The 14,762-nt window shown below is 36.6% G+C and overlaps 1 protein-coding gene across 39 annotated transcripts in view; it reads left to right on the forward strand.

Moving 5' to 3' along the window:
* The first annotated feature begins 3,293 nt into the window (after positions 1–3,293).
* The window catches only part of ABI3BP (ABI family member 3 binding protein), a 141,849-nt gene continuing 130,380 nt past the window's right edge, over positions 3,294–14,762 (forward strand). For all 39 annotated transcript variants that reach the window (XM_064644224.1, XM_064644228.1, XM_064644234.1 and 36 more), the window contains exon 1: positions 3,294–3,480. In XM_064644224.1, coding sequence (XP_064500294.1) covers positions 3,402–3,480 — 79 coding nt within the window. In that variant the 5' untranslated portion in view covers positions 3,294–3,401. The remainder of the gene's footprint in view (positions 3,481–14,762) is intronic.

Genomic DNA, 14,762 nt, shown 5'->3' on the forward strand with positions numbered 1-14,762 from the left:
AAATCTCAAGAAAAACGTGTTCATACTTGGAAACAAAATGTAAAATCCCGTCTCCTGCTCTTCCTCCCTCCCTCCCCCCAACTTTTTCTTTTTCTTCCCTTGCTCTTGCTTTCACTGTACTTTCTGGTCTTGGAACTATTAAAATAGAACTAGAAAAGCTCTGTTCTGCTCCCAGACTAACTGTGATACTATCTGGTTGGAATCTCCATTTTTGAGATCTACCCCAGAGAGAATCAGTTGAAGTTGAGGTAAGCAAGTAAAGTTTTTGAGTACTTGACTTTGTTACCTAACCATTAATTTGGTGCTGAAGAGAAGGAGTCACTGGGGGATCAGGTGTTTTGTCTTTTCCTGAACAAATTTGATCTGCTTGAGACTTTTCATTACTGCATTTGGCTCATTCTTTTTGCCTTCTGCGCTAAAAGGATAACACAAAACTGTCATTAACTGAATCTTTGTTTAATAGTTTCCTTCTGAGAGGCCAAAGGATGGAGAAGGCAGTTCCAGGTTTGTGTGGGTTAGAGAAACCTGAGGAACATACTGGTATAGATAACTTTTGTGAACTGAAATAAAATTCTGTCTCTGTTTAAATAGAGATTGTCAACCAGCCCTCCAATAAGAGGAGAAATTGGGTACTTGAACAACATTATGGATGCATTCAGTAGTGCAGGATAGTGTTTGAAGTTCCAGGAGCTTCCTTCTCTTTCCATGTTTTGGTTTGCACAGCAGTAGTCAACATCCATTGAGTGGCAAGAGGATTTAGGAAAAAGCAAAGCAGAGGTTGATGTGTTTTTTCATTTCCCATGTAACAGAGGTTTCCTAGGAAAAGTTAGTCTCCTAAGAAAACAAGTGAACAAAATAACTGATCATCTGTGGATCTTCTGTGGATGATGCAGATGCAGGGAGTCTGTTGAAAAACTGTAGGAGAATATTATGTTAATGATTTTTTGACTATTGGCATATATTTAACTGTAAGTTACACTTACATCTGCTTATCCAACCGCAATTGTCCCTGATGAAGCATGTCCTTGATAAGACAGACAGAAATTTATCTTGACATGGGTTTTTGAACTCTGGGTTGAGAAGAGCTATGTCCTACAAGAATTATCAGAGAGAAAGGGATGTGGATGGTCTGCCAGGGGAGACCATCCTTCCTTCAAGGGGAAGGTTAAATGTCTATATAGAGTACCTAAGTGGAGAAGACATGGTCAGATAACGCACAGGAGCAGAGAAGCAAGTGGTTGTGAAAGCAGGGACAGGAGTATATTTATCTATGAGAGAGGTTGTTAGGTAGCCAAATGACTCATATGTTTCATTGAGATTTTCGTGAATAGAAGTTGGCCTTTGTGTGTTTTGTTGAAAGGTGTTGTGTGATCTTTTAAAGGAAAGTGAATTTGCCATAAGAGAAACCAGGAGAGTCCAGCTTACACTGATACAAAAGACAGCTCTGTGTGACCAAGGAGGAATTTTTCCCATTACTTCTCCTGAGAGACTGCTCCATCAAATGCTTGATTTCTTATTTTTAATTTTGAAGAGAAAAAATAGAATATGACTTCTGGGGTTTTTTTAGAAAATAGTATTTCAACTGAAAAAAAAAAAAAAGAATGGAACTTTTTCTCTCTGTATTCATTTTTCTGTCATTTGAAGCTCTTTTGGTGTGGCGTTTTGGAAGACTCCTGTCCAACTGTATGGCTTTCAGACATCTTTTCATGTCATCTAAGTGGTACCTCTTTCATTTACCTGTTCAGAGTGTTCACATTCAGGATCTGAATCCTCCCAAAGATCCTTGAGTAATAGTGTTTGGGGACTTTTTGGGTCTGTCTATAACACTGACTTTCACGTTGTTATTCACAGATTTTAGTTAGTGAATAAAAAAAAAAAAAGGTTTCCTTATGTCAGAATTGAGAGGGTGTAATGAAGCTGGGACACATTTCCATTGTCAAGCTGTTTTTATTATAACTGCGTGCTGTCCATATTGATTAGAAGAGCTTGAAATTCCTCGGATTTGTCTCTAAGACAATTACTGTTGGCTTCTGCTGTGAAGTTCTTCTTGAATTATGGCATACATGGGGTCTTTTTAAATACAGGATTAATCTGCTTTTTAAGAAATGCTCCTGTATGCTTTAATGTATTAGCTTTTTATTTTAAACTACTTTGTTTCTACCCAGCCCAGGTATCAATGCTGTGATTTACCCTGTTTATAGAACACTATGAAAGTAGAACGACGTCAGGTCCAGACAAGTGGGGAGGGAGAAAGACCAAGCATACTGTAAAGTTCTAGGTATGTTTGATTTTGGTTGTTGATTGGTGGGGTTTTTATTTTGTTTTTAGTTAGGGTTTTTTTTTATTTTATTGCTTTTCTTTGTGTGTTTTGGGTTTTTCTTGTTTGGTTTTTGGGTTTTTTTTTTTAAGGAGAGAGAGATATCACTACTTACTTGAATAGATTTAATCTCTTTGGGAAGTTTTCCAGATACTGAGACTAAATTCTTCCCTATTCAGTAGTAATCCTTTTTTTTTCTGCTTCACCCTTTCCTTCTCATCTTCTCGCTTGTGAGTGGGAACAAATGCTATGCTTAGTTGGCTTATTATAACCATGGAATTAAACAGCTTTTAATAGAAAAATGGAATTTCTTTTTCATTTAAAGTTATGTTACTGTTGAGAGGATCTAGCCCCTGGATGGAGATGCATAGTCTTATTATTTTCAATGTGCATTGTGTCCATTGGCTCACTGGATATGTATGGAACGGGAAATTCTAAAGTATTTTTAAATTGTCAAAACCAGCTACGAGTGAAAAAATGACATTTAGATTTTTCAAATCCAGTTCTTTTGCTGAATAAATATTTACCATGCCTGTTTATAATGTCATGTCAAATTAAACTAGTATTTATTTTGCCTGGATGAATACCATATCTAGCTTGAATTAACCTTGAGCAAAATGTTGACATTGTAAAAATACCGAGTTCAATATAGCAAACAGTTTTCTGAGTACTGCAAATGCTATTTTTGCAGTTTAAATCCAGCTTTCTTGGACAAAACAGTGAAAACATCTCTAAGATCAGTTTTCAACTAATAGAAAGTTTGATATTCCTCATTTTATTTGCGTGGAATGTAAGTAATAAAATGGCTATTTCTTCCCCTTAGTGGTTGAAAAAACCTTGTAACAAACCCCAGAAGACTATTGTAGAGGGAGCCTGGTAATATTTTTATTTTTTTTAATGCTAATTCTCCTTTTGCAGTGGGAGTGAATGATGTCATCCTGTCTCCTCCCACTGTGTAAACTAAGCTTGTGTCAAAGTGTTGCTGCCTCTTGTCACAGACAGAACAGTTCACTTAAATGCAGCTGCAGTATTTTTGTGTGATACCTGTCAGAATCATTCCCAGTGCGAGGTTGGGTTTGTGACCATGATGTCAAGACTTGTCTGTCTTCTTTTCTGTGGATATATTGCACTAAACCTGGGAAATGCTCAGAAATTGCCAAGAGGCAAGTAGCTATGACAACTTTCTGGGGGTTTGTTTGTTTTTCTGTTGTGGGGCTTTTCGGTTTTTAGTGCTTGTGTTTTGCTATGGAAATTCACTTTCAACATGTTAGGAATGATTAAAGATAACGGAAGAGATGAAAGAAGGTCAGTCAAAAGGGCAAAGTCCAGGTACAAGAGAGCAACTTTAAAGCTCTTGAATAAAATAAGCTCAAAAGTTTTCGTGGTATCTTGTGACTAGTGAGAAGTACAATGAAAAAAATTTACTGTATTTAATGATTTTATAATTATGTAGACAGCATTGTGCAGGTCTGCTGCTTAAGATTTTAAAGAAAATGTTTGTTAGAATCACCCTGTGCTGTTGGTTGAAGATTTCAGTTCCGTCTTTGAAAGAACTTGTATGCTTTCCCTTTATATCCATCTTTAGCAATTCAGTAGGAATTGACTGCAGTAGGTCAGGTTGTATGCATTTTGAAGGAGAGAAATATGATTGATTAAAATTTCTACAAGAAGAAAAAGCCCTCCAAACCTGTGTGAATATTTGTTTAACTTCCCCTTTCTCCTGGAGGCTGGAAGTACAGTAGATTTGCGAAGCTGGCAGTGATCTCTTCTCTTCCTTGCTAACGTGACACATGTAACATTGGCATTTTACTAGTATTTTATTACTTACTGCAGGAAGAACAGTCATAGCATAAAATTAAAAGGAATATTTCTATCTGGATTGTAAATCACTTTGTAGTCCCTTGGCATGGAAGCAGCAATTTCACAACTGTTTCTGTACTGTACGTATTGCTCTCACTTTGTGGAAGTGCTTGTCTGAGTCCATCGTGCTTTGTAATGCATTTTACATCTGCATTCTCCTGCAGCCAGTGACATTTAGATAGGAAGCTGTGATTTAGTTCCTTAGGATAATGTTTATCAAAGAATAAGCACTTTGGGAGCTTCCTAGGAGATTCCCTTTCACAGATGGGAAACTTAAAAGTCTTTTGGGGAGTAGAGTTGATTTTTCACCCACCACCCCTCCTCGAGAGACAAAGATTTCATTTTTTTTCCTACCCTTTTTTTTTTTTTCCCCCTTGTGATGATATTCTTTTGCAAGTGGCTTTCTTGTAAACTCATCTTCTGGAGTCAGTGTGGAGTTTTCTGCATAATGTTAATAATGGGGCAGTGTGTTTTCTGTGAGTGAGGTAGATGTGCAGTTCAAGTCAAGCAGACTGTAAGACTTTAATTTTATCAAAAAAGTGACCTTTTAGTAAACAATTGTAGTAGTTTTCGTAGGAGAGAGGACTACATTGAACAGAGTTTAATGTATTGCCTACATTGAGGGAGGGAACTTTTCCAGTCCTTGTCTTTTTTAAATGGTTTCACTGGACTTTCTGCTCTCTACTGTAGAACAGTGGGCTGGCTCTAAGTTTATGTTAACTGTGAAATTCAGACAAAGCTTCTAATCCACTGCAAGATTAACTCTGGCATGCATTTTTTTTCTGTCCTAAAATAACATTGCAGAAGTGAAGTTCTGTTTGCCAAATGCATAAAGCTGCAGGTGGAAAGTTCATTTCTTTTCAATGAAACAGCTTTTTTAAGATTGTTCCATTGCAATGTTGAAACATCAGTCTAATTCTTTTGTTTGTAGCTGCCTCTCTGGTTATTATTTAATAGGACTGCATTGAAAAAGTGAATGTATTAGTATTTAGCTGTAATCTGGAAATGTTCAAAGGATTGTCTTCTACAACACTGTCTTGTTTGATAGGGAGTACAGACTTTTTTTGTAAGCAAAGTGTATATTTGGATTTTAAAGCATTTTAAAAATGAAGATATGTAGTGGTAGTATTCTTTTAAGAGGGCTACTCTGCCTTGCTAAGCAAGCTTGAATTCCAGTGAACTCCTGTGCTCTTTAAGTCATTAAGTACGTGACTGAAGCTTCAGGGTCACTCTTGCTCTCTGGGGAACAGTGGAATCAATTCTATAACTTGAGGGAAAACAAACTAGCCAAACTCACTTTCTGGTGATGCAGATACTCATGTGAACAGGTTATCAGAGTAAATCTTGCCACTCTTACTTGAGCTTTGGAATTCTAGTGCTCAGTTCTTCTTTCCATGGGAGATGAAACACACTGACCCCTGGTCTCATGGGCTGGGATTTCCATTCAGTGATACAAGGTGGAAGGAACATCTTGCCTCCTGCAGCTGCAAAGGAACAGAGCCAGTACACCCTTTGGATGTTAGTGACTTCCAGAGCTGTCTGAGAGATTGTGTGCAAATATGCTGAACACAAATTACTACTCCATTTTCTCATATATTTTTATACTTTTACCTCCGCAAGTGTGTGTTTGACTAGGGTGAAAAAGAAAATGTTACTGCTGTTCTCAAAAGAGCATTCTTTATCAACAAATTATTTCTTTAATTATTTTGACTTCAAAAATTAAGGCACTGTCGGAGGAATAGTTTGGAAACATTACCGGCGTGACTGAAGTAGTCAACATCGGCAAAACACCAGTTAAATTTTCCAGTGGAAACTTTGCACTGCTTCTGTGTATCCTGCATTATAATAGTTTTGTCTTTATAGAAAATAAGGCCTCTACTTACATCTGTTCCTAGTGTAGTGCCCTAAGTGTAGGTGAACACCCTTTGTGTTGCGGTTCCTTGTCACATTTACCGTAGCAAACGAAAGCGATGAGGCAGTTATAAGCTGTGTCATAATTCAGACTCCTTCTACGTTAAGATTTTGCAGACATAAGTAAAGGCAATGTAATTGGAAAAGGAGGGTTGGTGGGTATTGTGTTTTAACGTGGAGGCAATGCTTTTTTACAATTATGTTTGTGTTTCATTTGAGGTATCAGCTGCCGAGAAAATTCTGTAGTCACTGCCTGTGAATACTATGTGAGATGATGGTACAGTTAGGGATGGTCTTTCATGTAATATTTAAGCCACTGTCCCTTCAACTTTGTCTAGCTTCTAAAGTTTTCTATTTCATCAGAAAGAGCTATTTGTATATTTTCCACTTATTTTTGTCTCTTCCCTTATGCCACTATGTCAGTGCCATCCAACATATAATTCTTCAGTTCAACACTCTCGTACTTGAAATATTTTAATGATGGGTGGAAACAGTTGCATTGCATAGGTGTAAGAGTTATGACTTGTCATACTGTCTCTAATTCTTATGGTAAAGCCTCAGAACCAAGAATAAACAAGTTAGAGGATACAATCCACAAGACTGTACTGCCTTGTAAACCGTGTTTCACTGGTATCTTTCCAGCTGGAGCTGATACAAATGTTGAAGGCCACAGTTGTGGAACAAATTCCTAGTGTTTGGTAAAACAACATTTCATGTTTTTGATTTTGTCACTTGACTTTTCAGCTACAAGACAGATGTGCATGGAAATGTGCTTTTCCACTATACCCTCTGTTTCCAATAGCTTTTGTGTATCTTCATGTTTTGTCTTATTTTGTTAGAGCTGAAAAGAATTTTGGGTTGATCCCTCCTTATAAACTTATGGTTTTATGAAATTTTTAAAAAGAAGATTCTGAATGTTTTTCTGGTTTGTTTTGATTTGGGGGTTTTTAAGCCATGTTTCTGACCACTGTGGTTTTCCTACTATTTGAATTAGTCATCAGGTACAGTGGAATTCAGGTCCATCCTCGTTCTACTTTCCAGGACTCAGGCCTGGCCTGTTCTGCTTTCCAGGAAGGGCCTTGGAAACCTTAATTCACCTTCCTCCTCGTTACTGTCTTCTTAGGAAAAAGAGTAAAGACTTGACATTCCTTAGGGCACCCTGTAGAAAAGTCTGATTTACAGACTCATGTAGGAAAAAACAGATCCAAAACTTTTTTGTATCTACAGTTGTCAACTAAGGAGGTAGGCAGGAAAAGTAATAGTTTTACTTTGAGGATTTGTTTCTTTGTTTGGTAAGTATTGAATACGTTTGGTCTAATATTGTAGATAGCTACTAGCTAATATTTGTACTTAAAGTAATTATAACTGACATCCCTCTGAGAGTGAGTGCTGTATTTACAGTATACCTCCAAACTAACCGTTGACATTTTTGAAAGGAATAGGCTCATTTTATTCATAGCTAAATCTGCTGGCTATGCTATATTACATAATACATCTTACTAACCAGAGGATAAACTCAGCATGTGTTTTTCTTTACTGCTGTCAAGAAGTTAAAACAATGCTGAGTGATTTCACTGTATCAAAGTTACTATACTGGAACAGTCAAACCTTACATTTTTGTGCAGCCCTCTACCTTCCCCACATCAGCACTCCTTTAGTAGCTGTAAGATGGTAGGGCAGAAACTGCAAAACAGGGAAAAGTCTCCTGAAAGTTGAGGTTTTTTGAACATGCAATAAAGCTGGTATATCAAAATATCACAAAAGGAGGGCTATGACATGTGTTTTATATGTTTTTTTCACCATGGTTTGTAAAATGTCTTTCTGGGAACTATTTTTCAAAATGCACAGGGCATTAACCTTTAAAAAACATTCTTAGGAAGGAGGGCCAGTTTGAACTAAAACATTGAACTTCATTTTTTTTTAGTGTCTGCAAAAGAGAAGTGAAAGATTAATGTGTTTTTTATTACATACTTTTCTTATGTTTAACGGCACATAAGTGACAAGATCTATGAGAATTTTAAAAGGGATCCTTTATCTGTTGTAATAAAGTGGCTAGGGTTTTCAGTCAGCAGATATGTTGGCAACTTTGGCTCATTCTTCACTGAAAATGAAAACAGCCCATAAGAATGTTGCCATTATAGCAGTTCACTTAATCAAAGTTATCTTTTCATGCAGACAGTTGCTTCCTAGGCTTTCACAAAAACATATCAAAACCCAATATTGAGTGTCAGTCTTCCAAGTTCAGAGATAGTCTGTAACACCAGAATTCCATTTTTGTATTGGCACAGGCAGTGGTGCAACATTGTGATGATACATATGGGTGGATTCTGTCAGGATTAAATTCCATAGCATATGATCGCCTCCAAAATGATCTCACTGCTGGGTAATCTGTACAACCTTCCACCTCTTCATTTTAATTTTAATGTTCCCAAGTATCTCTCTTTGAATATCATTTTTCATCCCTCCTTCATATAATCTTTTGTATCTAGCTATTCCAGCAGGACAAGCTACATAATTCACCTGAGGGGAGAGCTATAGACTAAATCCTGCTGCTGCTCCTTGGCCAGACCTACTGTATATGGGTAGTATAGTCAGTATATCTATTGACTGATGATACAGTGAATGGACAATGGGTTTAAGGCTTCTTTGGAGTGTTTGGACTTACCAGGTGTGTACTACACATTGCATGTGCAAACAGAAAGCTCCGTCTGCTCCAGGGGGAAAAAATGGCTAGCAGTGACCTGCCATAGTCAGAACTGTTCATACAGCTCCTAGTGGATTTCTTTTCCTTGGGGAAATTCAAGTGCAGACTTGAAACTGTTTGTAAGCAAGATATATTTGTTGCTGTGAAGCGCTTTTGACTAGTGCTTTTCACAGGAGATGGCTGGAATCTCACTTGCTAGCATGGTAAATCTTGGTGAGAAGAGAAGCAGGTATTAGTGTTCTGGAAAGGCTGCAGCCTAGAATAAGTACCATTAGCAAAACAGGCCCCCCTCTGTAGTATCTTCCCAAGTGGAAGAGGACAGCTGGAAATAGGTCAGATGTCACTCAGACATGCCTGACAGGCCTTAATTCAAATGCCCTTATTTAAATATTGGGTTTTCTACAATACAGGACAACATGTATGTAATGCAAGTTTGTTTTGTGAAATATGTGTTTGTCTTATGTTGCTGTGAGAATAGTGGTCATGAAGATGACTACTGGCAGCATCATGAATCAAACCTTTGTGTGGGCAAGGCCTGAGCCAACTTTCCCAGCACAGCCATCCCTCAAAACATACCTATCATGTGCCGTTATACTCTGGCTAAATCAACTCTAAGCGTCCTGACTTGAGTACACTTGTGTGTGTCATATTAAGATGAAGAAAGAACAGGCCAAGTTTTGAACCACCGAGTGAATTTCTACTGTTGATGAAGTTGCAATTGCAACTATGGTCACCAGAACTGAATATTTTTGCCCTTATCGCTTAATCAAAGTGATGTCATCAAAGTGTGCAGATATCCAGGCAAGGTTATGTAAGGATGGTCACATTAAGAATTTCAATTTAAAATCAACACAGAGTTTTCACCGCTTCTGAGTTGCTGAATAAAATGCTGCTAAGGAGTTGAGGCACTAGCTGTGTTGATTGTAAATATAAAGGCAAGGATGTAGGGAACACTTTTTTATTAGAGGAAAGCTACCCTTCTCCCAGTCTGGAGGGGAGCATTTGCTGCACTTGTTCAGAGGCTGGTAGACAAAATATAACGTCTGTTTTGTAAAATGCTTTAGAGTTGTTGCTGAGATCCACCACTCTGTAATAATTTAATATTATTTAGAGTAGTTTTTTGAAGAAAAATACGGAAGGCAAGTGAATCCAAAATTTTTTCTTAAGCTAATTGTAACCATGGCTTTTAAGTAAATCCTGTTTACCTTGAACAGATATGTCAAGGCATCAGGGCTCCATGTGAATAAATCCACTTCAATAAAATCTACTTCATGAAGTGACTAAAACTCTGTGTGTGATCTTACTTTTATTTATTTTGTGTGCATGTGTGTGTATGTGGTGTGCTAACAGTAGAGTGTCACTGTACTTAATAAGAAATTGTAATTCTGTACTCCTATTCAAGCTGAAGAGTCAGTGGCAAAAGGGATTCTCAAAGTGTCAGGGAATCTCTTTTGTAGAGCTATTTCTGCATTTTTATATAGTTCTAAGTTTTTATTCTTGAAATCTGCTCAGGAAAAGCACGATTCAATAGAATGGTAAAAGTTTGTAATATTCTCTCCTATCAACAGCAGTTGTGGCATTAGTTTATGAATCTATAAATGGCCACAGAGTGCTTGATATGAGTTTACATAATTAATACCTTGGGAACCTGGCCAATTTTAGAGGGCTAACAGGGATGAGGGATAACATTATTTTTAAACTTGCATTTGGAAAAATCTTTTCTTCTTTCGTCAGCCACTTGCAATATCTGCTTTTTATTAATTATTCACTTTAATTTTTTTTCTGTGATGTAAAAGTCTGGAGTAGTTTTAGAACACATAAAATTGTGGTTGGTTCAAAAATATGTAGGCTTGAAATATCTCAAAAGTTGTCTTCTGACTTTGAAGTTAAAGTTTTTTGGCAGTTTAGATTCCCTCATTACCACAGTTCAAGCCTATACATGAACAAGAAAAATGCAATACTTTCAGACCTTATCACTTTTGATTTTAAATCCTAGTGTGTCTGCACAACATGCACAAACATATGCTGAAAATAAAGGAATGGATGCAATAGTCTGAAAGTTGTAAGAAATTGAACTTTGGGTTACAAATAATAGGAAGAAAATTCTATTGTCTGACCTGAACATTTTGGCAGAGTTCCATTACCTCTGGCTCACACAAGCACTGAAGTAGCTGGATTAAATGGCAGGCACAGTTTTTATTTATAGCACAGTGTGTGCTGAAGCATTAGCTCGTTAGGGGAATGGCTGCAGTCAGGCTTAAGAACCATTAATTCTCTTAGTTTGATGAAAAGCTAACTCAGGTAAAAGTGATGGGGTTGTATGTTCAGCTGAAATCAGTAGGCCTCCTTCCTTTGTCATAAAACTTATTAACACCTATTTACTGTTGTGAACACTACCATGAAATTGCTCCACCGTGGTAGTTCATTATTAGTTACCTTACTGAAGAGTATCAGCTTTTAGCTATGATGTGACAAGCACAAATACTGCATCTCTTCAGCATTTCTTTCTATTCTTTGTTTTAGTTGTAAGGAACACAAAATCTGGCAATTCTAATAAAAATGTCTCCCTGCATGTGTTGATTATTCAGTGCTCCCTAGTTGATAAATCTGTTGTGACTCAGTATTATGGTGTAGGACATAATTTATGTCCTTTGTTTATCAAGTCTGTATAAACATAATAAATTAGAATTTTTTTTAAAGAATTGAAATACTAATTATGCATTTTTTGAGCTAAAGAACTTCTTCTGAATTGTTGACAGATCTGGGGATTTTTTACCAATTGAAGATCTCTACTTAGACTGAACTTGCATACAATTAAGCAAGTCACAAGTGTGATTTCACATAGACCTTCTAGCACACTGAGGCATGCTCATCCACACACAAACAAAATCAAAGTGGGATCTTGTTCATTTTTGGTAAATGGTTTGCATGAAAAATTATTCGTTTTAATCTTCCAGGCTTTTATCAGTTCCCTGTACTCTCACAATTTTAGTAACATGGTCAAATAGCAGTTGATAAAAGCATTACTACACATTGTTAATGTGCAGCAATGAATTCTTAGAAAGCAAAGTTTCTCAGTAATGTAACAGATGTTTACTGTGTTCCCTTTCCACTAAGAAATACTTGCAGAAATTAGCAAGGGACATCATATGTTATTAGTATATTTATTTGAAGGCAATGTGAGGTTGTTCTTAGCATGAAGGATGAAGAAAAATTACAGCTGCTCCAGGGAATAGATACTCTTATTTATGCCCTGTTTCAGTGTTGAAACTTCAGGCACTGTGAATAATTTTTTACCATGACCTGCCCTTTCTAGATTTTTTTTCCAGTAATTTATTTTGTAGTATTAAAACACTTGTCAGTTGTCAAACAAAACTGGTACAGGAAAGACCATCTTGTTTTAAAACTCTGAAGTCATGGAGCAATATTTATGTACTTAATATATTCTTAAGTCAGAGAACATTCCTTGGGAATTAATGTAATCTACTGCACACTGGGTTACAAGATCAGTAATGAGAGAGACATAATTTCCTACATACCGTAAATTCTCCATGAGAAACTGGATACATGCCTGAGTGAAGTACAAGTAAAAATGCAAAGTCAGACATACAAAGATTGCTTAGCTGATGGATTTGTGCATAGAGGTACATGCCCCTAACCTACCCCAAAATTATCGTAAGCCTTCCTTTTGTGTAGCTGATTGTATCCTTTATTGGCATTTTTTTCCAATAAAACACTAGTTGGAACATTTATATTAAAAAAAAAGTAAATTTGGACATAGATGGGTTGGAAATAGAGATTACTTCCTGCTGTTTTCTTTCATCTATGTAGATAGAAGGAAAAGGAGTGAAAATAGAGTAATAGATGTAATGAATAAAGAATTTGGAAGTATAGTCAGAGAACATAAACTCTATTTTGCCTACCGTATCCTGGATAGGAAGGGAAATAGGAGGGAGAAAAGATGAAATACTTTTTTAGTAGCAAAAATAAGTGTTTATCTTATCTTAGTACTCCCTTAATCGTACACATAACTTTTATTCTACCTGTTGTATACTTACTCTATTTGTTCTCCATTTTTTCTCTAATCCATTGATTTAGAACCATTTACTTCACATTTTAGTTTTTGTAAGATGAGTCACATGCTCATAGGGTGTTCATATTGCTGAAAAAGAATTTCTGTCAAATTTCTGAATTTGATAATATATTCTAAAATCATGAAATATTTATTTTATGAGTACTTTTTTAATTAAAGATTTACTGGGAATCTGTCGCTTCTTTCTTCAGCTATGTTTGAACTGTAGAATCTTTCCTTTGATCTCAGCAAACTCAGAATGCGGAACAATATAGAAGATAAAAAGGATCACCTCTCGTTTTTCTTAATCTGGTACTTTTTTTTTTTTTTTTTTTTTTTGTAATAAGAAACCAGGTCATCAGCCTTGAGATCCTGTCTCATTTCATGTGCAAGATGAGATACATTTTCCAGCTGGAAAAACTATGTGCAGTTGGAATCAATCCTTATAGGACTGGGCTGTATCCAGCAAGTGTCATAGACATGTGTGAGAGTGTTTAGTTTGGAGATCAGGAAGAGAAGTGAAACCACTTTATTTTGACTGCTCTTTGGGAAACAGAGAGCAATTTTCTTTAATTTAAATTTTGTTTGTTTGTTTGTGTCTATAGCTTTCTAAACTGAAAGAGAATAACCAGCTAAGAGCTTTGCTGATAGACTTGAATGCATTGACAAGCCCAAATTGCAGTTCTCAAAGCACAACATAATCTCTTATATACCTAAGAATTCTTATGTATGCTTCAGATATTTGATTGCTTTATCAGCTGTCTGCGTCTCAAGAGTGGGGAATTTATTCCAAAGTTGACACACAGAATATTGTAACCACCACTGCCAAGTGCCCATCCATAGTTATTCATCTTTGCACTATTTGAAGTCCTGTGTTTCTTGGGTGTTATTTTGAGCATAGAAGTCAAATACTTTGTGTGTTCATATGATGGTTGCAACACTGGGAGTGGAAAACCATTGTGACTTGAGAGAAAAAATAATCCCATTCCATTTCCATCTTTTAATGCATATTATTTTAAAGATTTCTGTTTCAACTGTACAGAGGGTAATGGGGGATTTAGAAATAGAATTTTAACTATTTCTGAATGGGTGTCTCAATCTAGTTTTTCTTCCTTCAGTTTGAAAGCAGATCATTATGGACTTTGCTCAACGTAAGTTCTTTCCCAAAGCACAAAGCTTTCTCCCTCATTGAAATGAGATCAGGAATTACACTGAATATTGCTAAAGAACCAGAAAGAGTATCAAAGATGACTTTGGACATTTAACCACCACTTCTTTGAACCAAGTTTTCCATCTACCCTGTAATGTATGTCTCCAGCTTGCATTTCTCCAGTTTGACAAGAAGAATACCTGTAGAAATTATGTCAAAGTTGAAGTAAATTACATTCACCCTTTTCTCCTGGTATGCAATGCCAGTAGTAAGATGACAGAAGACAGCAAGGTTAGTCAGACAGCCTGGCCTTGGTAAATTTGTCCTGGCTGGTCTGAACCACCTTCTTGTTCGTCATGTGCGTAGGTGTTCTGTTTCTAGTCAGTTAGGCTGAACAGCTTGCAGCTTCCTGGATGCTCTTTCTTGCCCTTACTCAAGCAATTGCACTGAGATATTTTTCTACTCTCATGTGACAAATTAATCTTGCTTCTCCCTGGCAGTTCTCTTATGCTTATCTATATACTGAAGAGATCATGCTTTATTAGATTTTCATTATTTACATGACAGAGATAGGAAGTAGGATATTGGAATTCAAGCATAGTGCTGAGGCTGGTAGCCCTCCTTGAGGCTTTATGGTGCATGCTTAGAGATGCAGGAGAAAAACAGTAGCCTTCAAGTAAAAGAATATTGATTTCTACGAAGAGACACAGGGGTGAAATGGACTTTCTGAAATCATTTGGACCCCCTT

This window comes from Pseudopipra pipra, chromosome 2 (genome assembly GCF_036250125.1).
Source record: "Pseudopipra pipra isolate bDixPip1 chromosome 2, bDixPip1.hap1, whole genome shotgun sequence".
NCBI classification, from domain to species: Eukaryota; Metazoa; Chordata; class Aves; order Passeriformes; family Pipridae; genus Pseudopipra; species Pseudopipra pipra.